Here is a 12501-nt window from a genome sequence, read left to right as displayed (position 1 = left end):
TTCCAGTCAGCAGTTCTTGAACACCAGTCGACTTGGTGTTTAGTTCAGCGGCTGGTTTGCTGCTCTGGGCCTCTCAAGCTTTGAGAGGAGGGAGAAGCGAGCCACAAATGCCCAGAAATGCCTTCAGTCTGTGGATGAAAAGCACAGTTTGGAGACATAGAACCATGGAGTTGGAAGAGACCACCAGGGCCATTGAGGCCAACCCGCTGCCATGCAGGAACACACAATCAAAGCACTCCTGACAGATGGCCATCAAACCTCTCTTTAAAAATCTCCAAAGAAGGAGACTCCACCACACTCTGAGGGAGCGCATTCCACTGTCGAACAGCCCTGACAGTCAGGAAGTTTTTCCTGATGTTTAGTTGGAATCTCTTTTCCTTCACCTTGAACCCATGACTCCTGTCCTACTCTCCGGAGCAGCAGAAAACAAGCTCGATCCCATACCAACATGACATCCCTTCAAATATCTAAACATGGATCTCATGTCACCTCTTAACCTCTTCGCCAAACTAAATATCCCCAGCTGCCTAAGTCTCTCCTCATAGGGCATGGGTTCCAGACCTTTTACCACAGTATGCTTTCATTTGCAGCCTGTGTTCTTCGGATGCGTTTCCCCCTGATGCTTGTGCTATAGGAAGCCCTCTAGTGCGGGGTGAGAAATAACTGTACATTGTGAGTCTCCCTGTAGGGTCCCATAGGCAAAACCAAGCTGTTGGACACACCTGAATCTGAGCTGCCCTGAGATGATGATACAGATTGAAAAACAGTCTCTCACGAATGACTGAACTGTCTGGGGACAGTCTTAAAGGGACATCTGTGTGAAGGACTGTCTGTCTTTTTAATTAAAACCCCAGCAGGATTCAAAACGAAAGGACACCTGTGCCGAGCAGCCATTGAAAATGCATCCTTCGCTAATCAAAAAACTTGGATTGGGAAGAGCCGGAACATCATAATGCCTGTTAAAAATATCCCTGCATTGTCGACAGGCTGTAACCGACAGCGTTTTGGCTGGATTTTTCACCCTGGAAGGATAATAGAAGCGCTTTCTTTTGGAGGTCTTTTCAAGGTCTCACCCGGCAAACAGGCTGTAGCCCTTCCTGAGGGGGTCAACTCCCCTCCTACCCATCATCCTAAAAAACCTATAAAACAATGAAACGTGCCACACCGTCCTGTCAGAGTGCATGCAGTGAGCTGGTTAATGATTGTTAAGTGTTGAACGTTTTTGTATTAAATTTTAATAAAAGGCAAACTAGAGGCAAAGGCCTAAATAAACTCAAAGCCGGTGAAAAGCCACGAGGTCCACATGATCTCTTCAAAGCCACTGGACTTTTTTTGTACTGGCAAAATGTTATTTCGAAACAGCCCTGCTTAACAAGCAACATTCAAGTTTTGGGCCAGGATTTGTTTTAATCGAGATGAACTGGACTGTACATCCCAGGGACGCTCCATCCTCCATGCAACCCAGTGGTGGGTTAAAATCGAAGCCAAACTTAATGAGTTGGGCATTTCCTTGGAGGACCTGCTAATGTTAACAGAGCAGGAGGTCTATGGGGCTATCAAGAAGAGACTTTTGATAGAGAGTTTCAACCAGATGCTAGAGGAAGCTAATAAAACCTGTTCCCCGGGATCTCTCTGGGAATACTCTGTGGATAGATTAATTGTAGCCCCGGTACCTTTTATCTCCTGGTTGAGGCCCAGTGGCATAGAGCAATCACCTTAGCTAGGTGTAATGCCCCGCCTTCTTCCTTTAGCCTTGGATGCCACCTTGGAATTCCACATAAAGAAAGGAAATGCCCATGTGGCATGGGTTCTGTGGAAACAGTATCTCATATGCTGTTGAATTGTCCTTCTTATGAGATAGATAGGAAGAAGCACATAATCCCCTTCCTGCATGGAAGTGAAGGCATTACAGATAAACAGAAGGTTATATATCTTTTAAACAGCCACAACTACGAGCTGTTGGAAGCAGTGGCTAAATTTTTTAATGGTGTTATTTTAACTCGTCAGAAGTTGTAAAGGCTGTTATTATCTTGCAATGATAATGTTAAACTATTTATATGCCATTAAAGGTATTCGGAATCGAATCGAAATCGAACAAGCAACATTTATTCTGTCAATGGGGAAATCTTGAGTTTTTGATCCGGGCGAGCTCATTCTATCTCAGACCACTCACAAATTGCAGAAAGCGCTGGCAAGTTAAGCTTGTGGCGTTCAGTTAAAATCCCCGGAGGAAATGAAAGAGAGCTAAAAGACAGGCAACAGTTTCCCCTTTTTAAAGTAAAATTGTAAAATCAGTAGAGGTTTTAATTTTTGAAACAGCTGAGTTAAACTGCTTAGTTGTGTGTGTTAAGCATTGTCAAGTTGCTTCTGACTCATTGCGAATCAATGTCATCCAAAATGTCCCAGCGTTAACTGCCTTCCTCAGGTCTTGCAAACAGGGCCGTGGCTTCCTTCCTAGAGTCCGTCCATCTCATGTTGGGTCTTCCTTTTTTCCTACTGCCACTAACCTTTTTTTTAGCCTTATTGTCTTTTCCAGAGATCCTTGTCTTTGTCTTGATTGCCAGCGGCCCATCCTTAAATTTTAAAAGGATTGTAACGTCATCCGCCACGTGCTGAACCGTCTTTGTTTTAGCGGAGCCAGCATGTGGTGGGTGCCGTTACAATTCTGCTTGGATCTTTCGGTGGAAAAGAGTATAGTAGGAAAAAATTCCCAAAGGGAATAAGGTTCCCAAATGCGAAGAAGGTGGATCCGAAATATGTACAGTATCATAGTTCCACATCACAGAAATCACGGGCCCTGACCTCATGCCGATGTAGCGCTGGCTTCACAGAAACTCTGGCTTACAAATCTGGAGTCAGCCTGCCAACTTGCCCTGCCTTTCTCCATCTTTGGCCCTTACTCAATGGTGTAAGTACATAGACGTACATTATGTTATGTTACGTTTAATTTCTATACCACCCTCCCCCGTAGGGCTCAGGGCGGTGCACAACAGCATAATAATACAGTACATATACAATAGTCATGACATCAGCAACTGCAGTAATAAACAACAATGAATAAACCATGGACAATATTTCAATATCATCAATACTCCGCATAATCAACATAATAACATATTATATTATTGTTTGGAGGCGGTTGCTGGTTGGTTGCAACAGAGCAGGTTAAAACTGAATCCATCGAAGATGGAGATCCTTTGGCTGGGGCGCGAAGGGGGGGGCTGGGGATTTTCAGCCGCCGGTGTGGGAGGGGGCTACATTGGCACCAGCCTCCTCCGTCCGCAGCTTGGGGGTCCACCTGGATTCGTCTCTTTCAATGGAGACCCAGGTGGCCCATGTAACCCGGGCTGCGTTTTTCCATCTTCGACAAGCCCGGCAGCTGGCCCCTTTCCTCTCCCAAGCAGACCTAGCTACTGTGATCCATGCAACGGTCACCTTCCAGGTTAGACTATTGCAATCCCCGCTTCTAGCTCGCTGGCCTGCCCTAATACGTCTGATCCGGAAGGTTAAAATTGGTCCAGAATACCGCGGCGTCCGTCCTGTAACTCACCAGGGGTGCCGCCAGAAACCGGGTGATCTCCTCACCTGTGCTTTATGCGCGTCCTGCATTGGTTACCAATAGAATTCCGAATCATTTTCAAGGTGTTGGTGCTAACCTTTAAGGCCTTGCGCAGCCTGGGACCTCCGTACCTGCGGGACCGTCTTGCCCCATATGTCCCGAACCGGCCTCTGCACTCTGCAGAGGCCAATTTGCTGGTGATCCTTGGCCCCTCCATGATGCGGCTAGTCTCTACCCGGGCCAGAGCCTTTACAGCTCTGGCCCCCGCCTGGTGGAACGCTCTCCCTCCAGCTGTGCGGGCCCTGCGGGATCTCAACAAGTTCCGCAGGGCCTGCAAGACTGAGCTGTTCTGCCAGGCCTTTGGGGAGGCTGGCCGCTGATGCCCCCCCCTGTTAACATCTGTGGATCCTGCCGTCCCTCCCCTCTTTTAGGGGATTAGTTAGTAGGTTGCCTCTTGTATTATTTATTGTATTTGATACTAATACGCTGCTTTTAATGGGGTTTTAAACCCCATTAAAGCCATTTTATTATGATTTATTTAATGATTTGAGATTTATTGATTTTATTTTGTGCGTATATTCATGTTCACAGCCCTGAGCCCTTCGGGGGAGGGCGGCATATAAATATAATAAATAAATAAATAACAACCCTCCTAACAAAACAATCAACATCATACATCAGAACAACAATTCTTAATGTAACAATGCTTAACAGTGTATCCTAACAACATAATATAACATCACAATCTTCAGTAATAACATCATCACACAACATGACAGCGTAAAACATCCTAATAAAACATCCCTGCAACATCACTTAATAATTACACCACCTATACATAATGATAAACAGTAAGAACCCAACCAGGAGGATAGCAAAAAAATTATGGCTCCTGTGAAGGAAATTGAAATGGCTGTTTCAGGGGGGCTTGCAAAGGGGATCTGGTTTCTGAAAACCGTGCGTGCAGTGTGCAAATGTATCAGTCGATCATTAGTTTCAGATCGGCAGGGTCGGAAACCAGAGAACTCCTCCGGATGAGAACCCAGAAGCAACCTGCATTTTCACCCAAGGGCTGTGGCACATATAATGCTGCAGCCATTAATCCATAGTGTCAGGGGCGGCACCTACTTGATTGAGGTGCATTCCTAACCCGAGACTATGGCTGCATAAACCATAAGTGGTGATTGTATCTAGGTGATTGAGACTCAGCCCTGCAGTGTACCTGCTTTTAGATGTGTGCACTCTGCCTGTTCAATGTAATCCCTGTGTTAGTGGAACATTCTTTTCTTCATCCTCCTTTTGTGATTTCACATGCTTGTCCCTGACACACCTTACTCCCATGGGAAACGGGGTGTTTCCGTTGTTCTGTGTGGGCAGGAGGCTAGGTGGCTTTATCTCTATCTGTCGCTGACCTTGGGGCATGCTTAGGCTCCATGTAACTCTTGCTCACATTCTTTGGGGAATCCGGGGAGAGGGGATTGTTTCTGGATAAAGAGGGTTGCAAAAGCCAGGTCGGGCAAAACTGGCTCCTTGCGAACTGGGTGCTCCATTACCTCTCTAATAAACGCCACTGATCGACAATCCAGAGGCCGTTTATTAATTCCAAGATTGAGACCTAACGCATAGCAAGGTGTCTCCCTTTTGGCTATTGTACCAATTGTCCCAGCACAACACCTTGTAAAGAAGTTATTCTCATTAGAAAAGGAAAGAAAAATGCTTGGCTTGTTGGCGTGGGTTTCAAAACTGCCGGAGGATATCCTGTGCCTTCCCTGAACTTTTTACTAGCAAGAGAATAATGCAGGCAGGATGTGCCCTTTTGCCCTTGGGTCATGTACCAAGAGCGGGTAGCAGGAATCTTTGGCGCCTTCCCATCACTAGGGAATCTGTGGCCCAGCCATCCTTTGTCCTTATGATATTCCCAAGGGGTTTGGACCAGAGGTGGGATCCAACCAGTTCTCACCACTTCTCTAGAAGTGGTTTCTATTTTTTTCTGAGTCCCGAGAAGGGGTTACTAAAGCAACCTCCCTGCCCAATAGGGACTGGAGGTGTGTTTGTGCGGCGGCGCCACTGTTTGAATCCCACCACCATTGGAACCTGTTATTAAAATTTTTGGATCCCACCACTGGTTTGGACCAGCAGTTGAATAGTATGATTGGTGGGGGGTGGTAGAGAGAGAGAGAGAGAGAGAGAGAGAGAGAGAGAGAGAATTGGCCTCCTACATTCCTGCTGGGTGACCTTGGGCTAGTCACAGTTGTCTCTGCTCTCTGCCCCACCTACCTCACAAGGTGTCTGTTGTGGGGAGAGGAAGGGAAAGGCGCTTGTAAGCCACCTCCTTACAGGAGAGAAAGGTGTGATATAAATCCAAACTACTCTTCTTCTCTTTTGTTACAGAACTGGCTTTTTTTTTGGTATGCTGAAGGTTTTCGCCGCCCCCCCCCCCCCCCCAAAAAAAAAAAATGTCATTGTGGGTTCCTTGCTTGTGTTCCTACAGATTGACCACTTTGGCTTTGCTGAAGACGGCAAGTTCAAGCAGCGCTTCCTCATAGCAGACCAGCACTGGAGGCCAGGTGATGGGGCAATCCTTTTCTATACAGGCAACGAAGGCGACATCACCTGGTTTGCTAACAATACGGTGTGTATTGCTGTGACTTCTTCCTTGTCCAAAACATTTGGGGGGTCTGTTGCAGTTAAGCAGTGGCGTAGGAGGTTAAGAGCTCGTGTATCTAATCTGGAGGAACCGAGTTTGATTCTCCGCTCTGCCGCCTGAGCTGTGGAGGCTTATCTGGGGAATTCAGAGTAGCCTGTACACTCCCACACACGCCAGCTGGGTGACCTTGGGCTAGTCACAGCTTCTCGGAGCTCTCTCAGCCCCACCCACCTCACAGGGTGTTTGTTGTGAGGGGGGAAGGGCAAGGAGATTGTCAGCCCCTTTGAGTCTCCTGCAGGAGAGAAAGGGGGGGATATAAATCCAAACTCTTCCTCTTCTTCCTCTTCTTCCTCATCATCATCAGAATGGTACCCACCCTGCAGGTCTAAAATACCTTTTCTTCCTTGCCAGGGTCTTATGTGGAACGTAGCTGAGGAGCTTGGCGCCCTCTTGATATTTGCTGAGCACAGATACTATGGGGAGTCCCTGCCCTTCGGGAACAAATCGTTCGACGTAAGTACTTTCCTCCGACAGAATTGGCTGCCAGTTCTGTAGGAAAAAAATTTAAGCTCTTAACCTCTAGCCCAGCGATGCCCTGCCTTTTTGAGCCTGCGGGCTCTTTGAAATTCTGACAGAGTGGTGAGCACTTCCAAATGGCTACCACAAGAGGCCACAGTATGGAAGCCTCAAATGGCAGAGTCAGCCCAAATTGTGAGGGAGCGAAGTCGTGGTTAACTTTAACTATGACTCTTTATGCATGTAGGGCTCACCTAACTACTGTCAGCTTCACAGTGAGTTTTTCCTGCTATTGTTGTGGTGTTTTGTTTGTGAGATTCTCCTGCTGCGAAGCGACCACAGCTGATTTGATCCATCATTTTACTCGCCCATTCATTCCGTGCAGCCTCCCCCTGTGAAGGTTGCTCTCTGCTGCCTTTTTATTTTGCGTGCCATCTTGGGTCCATTTTGCTAGACTGTGTCAATTCCATGTAGATCTCCTTTCTCCTGTCTGTTGCTGAGCAGTGTTAAAGTAAAGAAAAAAAAGTCCTTCTAATTGCTGCCTCCGAAGATTGGGTGGAGCTGCTGTTGGGCGGGCGGGGAAGGTGGGGAGGAGCAAGCAAACCCCATGCGAGCCAAACATAGGTGGTCTCCTTCACTTTCCATGCAAAGTGAGAGGAAAAGTTGCGCTTTCTGCAGCTGTGGTTTCAAAAACCACAAAGGTTTTTTGATCCGAGCTGCGGTGTGTTTGGGAGAGGGGAAAATCCAACCGAGAAGGAATGCATATTCAGTTTGAAGGAGACCTCAAGTGCATTCATGGATCAACATCAATATTTCAGGCAGAAACTATTTAAAAGGTGCCTTTTTAAATGAACGTGTGGTTCAGGAACATTTTCTTGCAGTCACACAGTCAGTGGCATATCTGCCTAGGGCACCAGTCTTCTGGTCACGTGGGGGGCGCAAAATCGGCCCCCCAGGTGACCAGAAAGTCATGCTGTCTTGTCATTTTGCACGCCTTGACCCCGTCCGAGGCACGCAAAAATGACGAGGCAGCAGGACTTCTTGCTGACTCCAAGCACCCTAGACCTTGCCCATGTCCATGTCCATGGTGACATGGCGGGTCGAGGAGTGGGGGTGGAGCCTGGGGGCATCAGGGGGCGGAGCTGGGGTGGTGGGCGGCAGAGCCTGGGGGGCGTCCTGGAGACAATTTGTCTCCGGGCACCAATTACCCCTGGCACGCCACTGCACACAGTGAAGATCCTTGTTCTGTAGTGGCAGTTGCCACCAAAGCAACTTCTAAACAAACCCTACAAAGTCTATCAGAAGTCATGCTGAGCGAAAGCCCTGCTTACTTTCAAAAAATGCTGGCGGGCACCAAGTTGGAGACTTCCGATGCAGAGGACTGCTAGGGTCTTTTGGGAATGCTGAGGCAACAAAGGGCAAAAGCATAACCGTGTGCATGGGAAAATAAGCAGTCTGGGGTTGTTCATCAATACAAGCTGCAATATAGAAGAGTACCCTGTTAAATATAGCGAGTGTGAGTTGTAACAAAGTAGCTTTTGTTGATAGTTCTATTACATTGGAATGAATGCAGATTCGCCACTTGAAGAGGAAAACTTTTGCCCATGAGCAAATTCTTGTCTCCCTTGACCAACACTCCCCCCTGCACCACACAAGTGTGTGGCCAGGTGAGTGGAACTTGCCCACTGTCAGATAAGGTAAAATTGGACTTTGTCCCCATCGTTTTGCAACCACCCTTTCCGTTGAGCCGTTAATGTACTGTGTCCCTTGCTGCATCCCTGCATGATGACCGTCAGCATAGTGTAGTTGTTAAGAGCAGGTGGATTCCAATCTGGAGAACCGGGTTTGATTCCCCACTCCTCCACCCGAGTGGCGGAGGCTTATCTGGTGAGCCAGATGCGTTTCCACTCTCCTACGTTCCTGCTGGGTGACTTGGCCCTGTCACAGTTCTCTCAGAACTCCCTCAGCCCCACCTATCTCACAAGGTGCCTGTTGTGCAGAGAGGAAGGGAAAGGAGCTTGTAAGCCACCTTGAGACTCCTTACAGGAGAGAAAGGTGGGGGTGTAAATCCAAACTCTTCTTCTTTTCATTGTCCTTTAGGCTGAATGAGCAATGTTGCAGCAGAACCCAATTCCTAGGATAGTGGTGGCGAACCTATGGCACGGGTGCCAGAGGTGGCACTCAGAGCCCTCTCTGTGGGCACGTGCAAACAGAGTCCCCCCCCCCCCCCATATCTAGGCTGGCCTGGGCTGCTGGGCTGGATTATTAGTATTAAACCTAAGACCTAGTTTTGGGGTAGCAGTGTAGGTAACCCTGTTAAGTGCTGTTAAACCCCACTGATATTCATGAAAAGAACTAAAGTGCAATCCTTTACCTGGGAGTAAGCTTGGTTGCTGGCAATGGGGCTTGCTTCTGAGTAAACCCTTTTAGGGTCGTGATTCACCTGTTGGAAGAGTTGCACGGTTAGCCACTGACTACCACCAAGATTACTCCCAAGTAACGCCGGTCTCGGAGCCGACCGTTTTTTCTAAACTAAAACCTCAGCATTCAGGTTAAATTGCTGTGTTGGCACTTTGCGATAAATAAGTGGGTTTTGGGTTGCAATTTGGGCACTCGGTCTTGAGAAGGTTCGCCATCACTGTCCTAGGACCTGGGACTCTCTTCTGTTAATTCCTCTGTTCTCCCACCTTTTTTCAGGATGCCAGATATCTGAATTACCTGACATCGGAGCAAGCTCTGGCGGACTTTGCAGTCCTTGTCCGGCACCTGAAGAAGACTGTCCCGGGAGCCCAGGACACCCCTGCCATTGCCATAGGGGGGTCATATGGCGGGATGCTTGCTGCTTGGTTTCGAATGAAATACCCCCACGTAGTGGTTGGGTGAGTGTTGGAAATCAGCTCTGATAAAAACATGGGACTCTAAAGATTTCTTTGAAGAAAGCAGGACATTTGTTGTGGCGCAGTATGAGAACGTCCAAGAAATATCTGTCCTTGTTCCACATATTGGCATATATATTAGCTTATATTATATATAATTAATCAGCGTGGTGTAGTGGTTAAGAGCAGGTGGATTCCAATCTGGAGAACCAAGTTTCATTCCCCACCCGCTTCACAGGAGCGGTAGAGTCTTATCTGGTGCACCGGATTTGTTTCCCCACTTCTCCACATGAAGCCTGTTAAGTGACTTTGGACTAGTGACAGTTCTCTCTGAACTCTCTCAGCTTCACCTACCCCACAAGGTCTCTGTTATGGGGAGAGGTCTTTCCTCCATGTGGTTGCACCAAGTGGATGACTTGGCACATAGAGTCCAAGCCCACATTCTCCCTCTGTAAGGGTCTGTTACTCCAGTCAATAATTGAGACTCAGGAAAGGTTCAAGAGCTTTATTGGACTGTGTCAGGACCTCAGCTGCAGAAAGCCAGAGCTGAGAGCTCGGGCTTTCCAGCGAACATATGTCTCCAGTTTCCCTGCTTCTGGGGTTCCCCCCTCCCACCTGTTCCCACAATAGGCAGCATAAGAAAAGACAGTGTGCTCAGTGGTGGGATCCAAAATTTTTAGTAACAGGTTCCCATGGTGGTGGGATTCAAACAGTGGCGTAGCGCCAGTGGGGCCGGGCGGGGCACTGCGGGGGTGTGGCCGGGCATTCTGGGGGCAGGGCATTAATAATTTCTCTGTTACTGTAAAAAACTCTTACTGTAAAAAAAAAAGTTCCTCATTTCCAGCTGGTCTCTTTCTGTCCATAACTTAAACTCATTCTAGCAAGTCCTATTGTCTACTGCCAACAGAAACAACTACTTCTCCTCTAATTGACTGCCTGTCAAATACTTAATACTTTCAAATACTTCATTTTGTTTCTAGAAATCAAAAGAAGGAGACTTTCCTTAAACAAGGAACTTGACCATATTTCTAAAACATGTTTTTAAAACAGCCCAACAGGGAGAATGATCCCGTTTCCTACCTTCGCTAACCAGCCACATAGGAAACAACAGGACTTTATGATTTTTGGACCTAGTGGAATTTCTAACGGAAAAGCAGACCCAATTAGTAACCCCCTCTCGGCACACACAGATAATTAGTAACCCACTCTCGGGAACTGGTGAGAACCTGCTGGATCCCACCTCTGAGTGTGCTCCAAACTCCAGGACAGCGATAGAACTCATTCCGAGCCCGAGGAATGGGTGATGCACATTTCTCTCGTTACAAGCAGTGGTTGGAACAGGATGGGCCATTAACACGGAGATAACTGCAAGTGCAGGTGTGACCTTGGCACCGGCCCTGTGTTGCCAGGCCAGGTGGGAGCCAGGCCTGACACCCTCTCCGAATGGCGACTCAGTGTGCCGACGTGGCGTTTGAATCCGAGTCAAGCGCTTGAACACATCCAGGGTATCTGACAAAGAGAGCCGCGACTCTCGAAAGCTCTGTCAATCTTGCTGGTCTTTAAAGTGCTACCAGACTTGAATTGTGATCTTCTATTCCAGATTAGCACGGCTGCCCATTTGAAACGTTCAGGGTGTTTTTCTACCACAAGCGCTTGAAGAAATCTGTGTAGTGACTGAGTGTTGTCTTTCTCGCCTCTGTTCCCAGAGCTCTCGCAGCGTCGGCTCCCATCTGGCAGTTTGCAGACTTGGTTCCTTGCAGCACCTTCTATAACATAGTGACTCAGGACTTTCGCAAGAGCGGGAACTGCTGTGCGGACAGCATCCGGAATTCCTGGGCTGCCATCGACCGTCTGGCTTCCACAGGTAGGCAGCAAGCAAGGAATGCTCTGCTGGAAGCCATGTCTTTAAGTATTGATGATGCCAGGAAAGACCATCATGCTAGGCAAAGTTGAAGGTTGTCAGGTCTCAGACCTTCAGCCAATAAATGGACTGTGGATTCTTGGGAGCAGCAGTAGTGTAGTGGTTAAGAGCAGATGCATTCTAATCCGGAGGAACCAGGTTTGATTCCCCGCTCTGCCGCCTGAGCTGTGGAGGCTTATCTGGGGAATTCAGATTAGCTTGTGCACTCCCACACACGCCAGCTGGGTGACCTTGGGCTAGTCACAGTTCTTCAGAGCTTTCTCAGCCCCACCTACCTCACAGGTGTTTGTTGTGAGGGGGGAAGGGCAAGGAAATTGTAAGCCCCTTTGAGTCTCCTACAGGAGAGAAAGGGGGGATATAAATCCAAACTCTTCTTCTTCTTCTTCTTCTTCTTCTTGATCAGTCGCGTTTATTGAAAGGTTGCGGAGTACCAAGCTTGAGAAAGCCAGTTCTGCCAGACATGGCTTTCCTGGTTCCCTTTATCCCCAGTCAGTTACCCCTCCCATTTTCCCAGAGAAAGTGTGAAGAGAGTTGGTTGTGGTGGGTTTTCCGGGCTGCGTGGCCGTGGTCTGGTAGATCTTGTTCCTAATGTTTCACCGGCATCTGTAGCCGGCATCTTCAGAGGTGTATCACAGAGAGGAGTGTTTTACACACTGTATCCAGTGTAAACACACTGTGTAACACACTTCTCTCTGTGATACACCTGTGAAAATGCTGGCCACAGATGCAGGCGAAACATTAGGAACAAGATCTACCAGACCACAGCCCGGAAAGCCCACAACAACCAGTTGAGTTCAGCTGTGAAAGCCTTTGACAATACATGTGAAGAGAGTTGTTTGTAGGCGCCCCAAGGTAGCTATAGGGATAGATACAGCCACCTGGCTCGCCTCCCCCCTCAGGGCAATGGGCACATCCTGTTTCTCTGGGGATTAGCTCACCAGGGTCATTAGCCTAGTTATCTACAATCCGTGTTGAAGCCATA

At 48.0% G+C, this 12501-nt stretch overlaps 1 protein-coding gene across 1 annotated transcript in view; it reads left to right on the top strand.

Moving 5' to 3' along the window:
* Positions 1–12501, top strand: part of LOC125430496 (prolylcarboxypeptidase) — a 50390-nt gene that overhangs the window by 21502 nt on the left and 16387 nt on the right. Inside the window, exons 2-5 of the mRNA XM_048492426.1 lie at positions 6051–6191; positions 6618–6719; positions 9420–9601; positions 11305–11462. Of these exons, the coding sequence (XP_048348383.1) occupies positions 6051–6191; positions 6618–6719; positions 9420–9601; positions 11305–11462 (583 nt within the window). The remainder of the gene's footprint in view (positions 1–6050; positions 6192–6617; positions 6720–9419; positions 9602–11304; positions 11463–12501) is intronic.

Source organism: Sphaerodactylus townsendi, linkage group LG04, assembly GCF_021028975.2.
Source record: "Sphaerodactylus townsendi isolate TG3544 linkage group LG04, MPM_Stown_v2.3, whole genome shotgun sequence".
Taxonomy (NCBI): Eukaryota; Metazoa; Chordata; class Lepidosauria; order Squamata; family Sphaerodactylidae; genus Sphaerodactylus; species Sphaerodactylus townsendi.
This window is presented reverse-complemented; position numbering and strand designations above follow the sequence as displayed.